Below are 6,981 nucleotides of genomic sequence, written 5' to 3'. Positions count from 1 at the left end.
TAAAAACACAGTTGATACAAGGAAGGCCACATGATGACTTAATAATAATGCAGTAAACATAATATATATGTTTGTTTGAAGCTTTTAGTTTTTTCACCATGACTTAAATAAATGAAATACTGGTGATCACACGGTTTAAAATGTCTTAAAACTGCATGCCAGCATATGTTTTTTTCTACCTGAGACCGAACTGTCCACTAAACACATGCCCCATTCATTTCCACCTCAGCCAAACCGAGCTCGCGCGCTGAATGTACACATCAGCGCCCGCGGGTCACGTGATGTGATGTGACGTGCGGCCAACATGGCGACGCAGTGCTGAGATAGCAGCGTCCAACCGAACCAGCGACAACCTCGGCCCGCTCCTGGCACCCTCACACCCCTGCCAAACCGCAGGGAACGGGCCAGAGATGACGGCCTGACGGACTACTTTAACACGTCGACCGAGAGATGAAAGAGCAGGAAGAGCTGGAAACCCATCGACGGCGTACGCAGACAGAAAGCCTGAGCACCAAGAGCATGTTTCTGTCTCGGGCGCTGGAGAAAATCCTCGCGGATAAGGAGGTGAAGCGGAGCCAACACAGCCAGCTGCGCAAGGCCTGTCAAGTGGCGCTGGGTGAGCTTCTTTTCTTCATTACCCGTCAGGCCTCAAACACACCACTGAGGTCCTCCTCTGCCCCTGATATCCTAAATTAACGTAACGTATAAGCCTGCACGCGTCTGTGTGTCAAGACTCCGTTGTTTCATTTTGCCTTAAGTTGGCATTGTCATGCTATATAATGTTACAGTATTATGAATGAGATGTTGGCGGCTGAGTAAATGACATGTCTTGGTGACCAGCACCTCTTGTTGTGGTTATCCCGAGCTGTTAGCATGTGTTAGCTGGAATCAGCTGCTATCCGACAAGCTGCAGATTTTGTTGCTGTTATATCGACTTTGAGAGATTGGTGATGTACTGCTCCCTTAGTGATTAAAGATCACTCACTGATTTACAGAATCGATCTGTGTTTTGAGTAACATCTAAGGAACAGTTCACTCTAAAAATTAAAATTGTTTAATTTACTCACACTAGAAGAGTTGGCTTGATCAGTCACCATTCCTTTTTATTGCATCTTTCAATGGCATTAAATGGTGACTTGAGGCTTTCTGTCTCTGGCATCGGGCCTATTTTACTGCTGTTATTAAACGTTGATCCAGAAATTAAAATTCTGTGATAATTTTATCACTTGTGTCATTCCAAACATGTCATTTTGTTCTGTTGTACAAAAAGATGAAGAATGTTGGTAGCCAAATTGTTTTGGTCATCATTGACTTCCATTGTATGGACATAAAAAGGGGGTGAGCAAATGAAGACAGAGTTTTTAAGAACTATCCTTTTAATTTGATGATTTTTCTAGTGACATATGTGATTAGCATTAGCTGCTCACTCTGTGTTCCCATTTTTATTCAATAACTTCCCGGAATATCCATCCCTTTTTTTATGTGTAAGCTGGATATGCAGGTTAGACTCATTTGATTCGTCCCGCCTGCGCTGCATTACTTATTTACAAAGTTGATGAGCACATGTGGAGACTGGAGGATCTAGTTTCTTACGTGAGCTTTTCCGAACTCTAACCTTTGTTCTGAAGTGTCAATCTAAAAATAGTTCAATCTGAACAAAAAACCTCCATGTATTTTATTGTAAACTTCTGTTGTTTTGTCTTTTGGTATGTTTGAAGTTTGATCCTGAAAGTCTATAGTGTTGTTCAGCCATTTGGCTGTTAATGTAATGCAACTTCCTAGTGGGTTTTGTTTGAATGCTCTCAGAAGGATGTCATTCAAACAGACACTCCCTCATTACCCTGTCATGTGAGTGAATGAGGCTGATTAACATACAGACCTATTTACACTAGCCACCCGGATACACTGCTAGGCAATGGCTTAGTTTGCTGTGCTGCTTGGATACATGTAACACTTTTGAGTATTACAGGTTGCCAGATTAAAAACATAGTTCATAAAATGCACATCTTATGAAATGTGTTGTTGCTTAACATCAGTTTCCTGTACCTTCTTGTGAGTAGATGGCTAAGTCTAAATGAATAAGGATTAATTTGTAGATTGTTCTTGAATATCAGAGGCACGGAAAACCATATTAATATGACACTTTAAGCAACTTGCTCATCCCAGTAACCTTGTTTATTTATTTTAAAGTAATAGTTCATAGTAAAAGTATAATTTATATATTTGTTCTATGTGACTTCCTTTCTTCTGTGAAAGACAGAATTATGTTGTAATTTTTGAAGAATGTAATTGCTTGTGGTTTTCCAGTTATTCGAAAGTGGTAAAAATAGTTTTGTGTGAGAATGAAATCTAAACTGTTATGCACTGATAATTTTCCCCTTCAGTGAGCTGTTAACTGCATTGATCACTGAATCAGTGAGCTGAACTCGAGAACTAGATCTGTCCGATTACATAATATATGAATGTGTACTAGGGCTGTGCAATTAATCGCATGTGATTGTCATGCGCATCTCGTCAGTAAAGCCGGTTCCGTGATTGGTAGTAAATCGCCATCATCTGCTTTCAGATGGAGCGGCATTTACTACACAGAGCCGTAGTTCACTGACAAGCTAGGCAATATCGAGTTCATAATCGCAGATGAATCGCATTCAATTATGAATGCGATATTGCCTAATTGTGCTTTATATCGGCTTTAATGACGAGATGCGCATGACAATCACATGCGATTAATTGCACAGCAATTTATTTTGGATACGATTAATCGCGATTAATTGTTTGACAGCACTAATAGACACTTTTCCAACAAATAGTCTCATTACTACCAAGCACAACCAGTACTGGATCACTGCTGTATCTTGCTGAGTAGTCAGTGTTTTTTATTAGGGATAGTGTGCACATTTTTTGCTTTGGCAGTATTAGGGTACGTATTCCTGCTGCTGCGCTGTAGATGTAATTTCCTCCCCATCGCCCGGTTCACTTTGATGTCCAACTGAATGCATAATCTGAAAACCTAGAGTCCAGACAGCCTAATACTCCAATACACTAATGTAAATGCCAAGACACTGTTGTAGTAGTTTTCTGAATTAGCACTCACTCCGCTTTGAGAGAGATGTGAAAAATAGACATGAGTTGATGTTAATTTCTCTTTTTTTTTTTTTTCTTCTTTTTTTTTTAGATGAAATCAAGCATGAACTGGAAAAGCAGAAGTAAGTTTACATCTCATTTACCAACATGCACCACCCATGCAAATGTTTCCTGTGATCTACATTGATGTAACATTAAAGGGGACATCGGATGCCCATTTTCCACAAATTGGTATGATTCTTTAGGGTTTTCATGAAATATACTTCGGTTAAAATTCCACAATGGCCGTGTAAAAAAACACTTTTTACCTTGTCAAAAACAGCTCCCGATCCGTTTTGATGCATGTCCCGTTAAATGCTAATGAGCTACTGCTCACCCCGCCCCTCTGCCATTTTTTTTTGTGTGTATTCGATGGCACGTTTACCATCAAAAACAAAACTAATCCACTGCATCCTCAGTGGCTCTGATGTTGGGAGAAAATTAAGACTTATGTTCAATTTTACATCCAACTACAAAACACCTGCATTGCTTACAAGACATTGTTGTCGCTACAGCTGCTTGAGCACAGAGAAAATGGCATACAACTTGGCGGACGGCTCCAAACGGCTTGATAATTGAGACTATTTAGGTTTTTTGAGGGTAAAATGGATTTTTATCATCTCGCTGTAGTATTGTTGTTGCCGCCTTCGTGGAATCCGCCGGCCACGCCGTTCTCAAGCCCACCCGCCTCTGCTCACTCAAGCCGGCCTCCGCATACTCTAGGCCGTGGCTCGCTCTAGGCCTCCGGCCTCCACTCACTCAACCTTTTTCGCCTCCGATACCGATTCCGATACCTAGGGTTCGGTATTGGCCAATACAGATACCGATCCGATACCAGTGATATTTTGTGGGGAACAAATAAAAGTGTTGCACTAAATATGGTAAAATGTTACACATTGCTATTTGTATTATTACAAAATCCATTCATTAAAAACATTCATATATATGTTTAAGTATGTACTATAAAATTAAAATACATTTATTTTGAATGCATAGCATATTTTTTAATAAGGCAACAACAACATGTGATAGATACGATAGGACAAAACATAGTTTTTATACAGTCTATGAGCACCAAGCGTTTACAATGTGCGCATCCGGTGTGCAGAATGATGCGCTTGAAGCAACATGGTCTCACAGCCTGACGCCGTGTTGCTTCAAGCGCATCATTCTGCACGCCGCATGCGCACATTGTAAGCGCTTCGTGTTAAAAACCGCAAAGCACAAAGGGAAGAGAAATTGATGAGTAGTGTATTATATCTGTGCAACAGTTATTGAGCCTTTCTTTTAACAGTTTTAAATTTCAGTTACTGTGCACGTTAAAAACTATTTATAGTATTTTCTACGCCCGTGTTTTGTTCTCACAGACACCCGGTAGCAAGTAACAAAACAACATTAAACTCTGGCAAGAAGATAAAGTCCTTTTTGCAAAATCATAGACATGTATTTACAAATCAATTATAATGGGAACACGGAATGATCTTGGATTATAATGGGAACTCCGAACTGACTGTCGTAACCGAATGCGACCAGGGTTTAAAGGCTGAACGAATGACTGACAGCCACAGCGGAGAAAAGAGTTTGTGAGAACTTTAACGTAAGGACTTAAATATTCATATGTAGCTCACATTAAGCTATCGTATGGCTTCAGAAGTAACACAGAATAATTCGCACAATCGAAATTTTTTTTTTAAATTCTCGGATTTGGATCGGCCCTCTCTGAACGATACCTGATCCGAGAAAAATGGCACTATCGGAGTCGATACCCGATACGAATATCGGATCGGCGCATCCCTAGTTCCAGAACAGTTTAACCCAAATATTCAGATGTGCCCAGCGCATTTTATGGAGGACTGTTTCCTGATCCTGGGAGAGTAGACTACAATGCCGGCTGTTCTGACTCATAGACTGTAAGTACGTTTTTTATATTTAAAGAATTTGCCACTGACGATTCAAACGCGAGTTTTATGGGCAGTGTAGAGTAGCGCTTGTTGTTTTTCATTTCTCCGATCACAAATGCAGACATGGTTTTATGGTACGCTCCGGCCAGACAGGGCATCACAGTATGGTAAGGGGCGTAACATTTCTGTCACACGCTTGAGGTATTCGGCCAATCACAACGCACTGGATAGCTGGCCAATCACAGCACACCTCGCTTTTCAGACCGATGAGCTTTGTAAAAATCTACGTGTTTCAGAAAGGCGGGGCATAGAGGAGAAAAAATAATGTACAGTATGTGGAAAATGTGTTTTTTGAACCTTAAACCGCATAAACACATTTCATTGCACCAAATACACAAAATAATGTTCTTTTTAGCAGCATCATATGACCCCTTTAAGGGCTACTGACATGATGTTCTGAATGTTTGTTGCTGTGTAATATTCGGTGAATGAAGTATGTTTCAATGCTGCATGGTTATTCCCACTTACTGACCTGTGCTGTGAATTTTGTGTGTTCCAGGGATGGCACTGTTGTTCCTCCCAGAGCCAATTACATTGAGGCTGACAAGTACGTCCTGCCTTTCGAGCTGGCATGTCAGTCCAAGTCTCCACGTATTGTCAGTACGTCTCTCGACTGCTTACAGGTACGGAGTTCTCAGTACAGGAGTTCTCATTCACCTCACTCTAATGCAGTGCTTCATCATACTCAATATTAATGCATTTAAAACACCAGTTTAGTTTTTCAGTTTAGTTTTTAATTCTTGTAAAAAGGAGTTTTTTTACATGTGACTCAAATTTATTTGTTTATAGTCTGCACAGGAAAACTGATTGTGAAATCCCTAAGATCATGAAGCTTATGCAACCTGATAGTTATGAATATTGAATGAATTTAAACACTGTATGAATTAATGTGTGTTACACTGTAATACCTCCATTGCGTATGTTGTCTCACGCTACTTTCAGTCATTGCAGAAGGACATCTTTGGCAAACGTCCCATTATTACTACAGAAAGTCATGTAGATATTTCAGATATTGACTACACTGTATGAACAACTGGATCTGTTTCTGTTTGTTCAGACAGTGATCATGGATGCTGGATTTCATTACTTGAAAAATTTGGTCTAGTTCATTCTACTTATGTAAATAGCAGTTCAATAGTTTTAATATTTCCATTAATTTAATCATTCCACTCAAACATTTTCTCTCTGACATTTCTTTTATTCATCACAGAAACTTATTGCGTATGGGCACATCACAGGGAACGCCCCTGACAGCGGAGCTCCAGGAAAACGGCTAATTGACCGGCTGGTGGAGACCATCTGTAACTGCTTCCAGGGACCCCAGACTGATGAGGGGGTACAGCTACAGATCATTAAGGTAAAACAACTCTCCATCATACCAGTTCGTTTTTTTCAGACAGGCACTTCTTGATATTAAAATTCATATTTGATGGCTGATGTAATTCAAATATGTGTAATACAGTATATTACATATACATACACTACCCTTCAGAATTTGAGTACGTTTTTTATTTTATTTTTATTAATACTTTTATTCAGCAAGGATATTAGCACATGATGCTTTAACATAATAAATGTCTTTACTTTATATGCATTTATAATCAGTGTTGGGGAAAGTTACTTTTAAAAGTAATGCATTACAATATTGTGTTACTCCCTAAAAAAGTAATTAATTACGTTACTTAGTTACTTTTTATGGAAAGTAATGCGAAAGTAAATGCAATTACTTATTTGAAAACGTAACTCAGATATTTCCTTCTAAATTAAAAATGCATTACTTTACTAGTTACTTACAAAAAGTTATCTGATTTCGTAACTTACTGTAATGCGTTACCCCCAACACTGTTTATAATGTTACAGAAAATTCTATTTAAAATTAATGCTGTTTTTTTATTCA

General features: G+C 39.2%; 1 protein-coding gene across 1 annotated transcript in view; it reads left to right on the top strand.

Moving 5' to 3' along the window:
- The first annotated feature begins 196 nt into the window (after positions 1 to 196).
- The window catches only part of LOC107560923 (brefeldin A-inhibited guanine nucleotide-exchange protein 2-like), a 38,237-nt gene continuing 31,452 nt past the window's right edge, over positions 197 to 6,981 (top strand). Inside the window, exons 1-4 of the mRNA XM_016245223.1 lie at positions 197 to 616; positions 3,176 to 3,206; positions 5,584 to 5,707; positions 6,295 to 6,441. Coding sequence (XP_016100709.1) covers positions 451 to 616; positions 3,176 to 3,206; positions 5,584 to 5,707; positions 6,295 to 6,441 — 468 coding nt within the window. The 5' untranslated portion in view covers positions 197 to 450. The remainder of the gene's footprint in view (positions 617 to 3,175; positions 3,207 to 5,583; positions 5,708 to 6,294; positions 6,442 to 6,981) is intronic.

This window comes from Sinocyclocheilus grahami, unplaced genomic scaffold (genome assembly GCF_001515645.1).
Source record: "Sinocyclocheilus grahami isolate Dianchi unplaced genomic scaffold, SAMN03320097.WGS_v1.1 scaffold747.1, whole genome shotgun sequence".
Lineage (NCBI taxonomy): Eukaryota > Metazoa > Chordata > Actinopteri > Cypriniformes > Cyprinidae > Sinocyclocheilus > Sinocyclocheilus grahami.
Note: the sequence above shows the minus strand (reverse complement) of the source record. Positions and strands in the feature narration are given on the sequence as shown.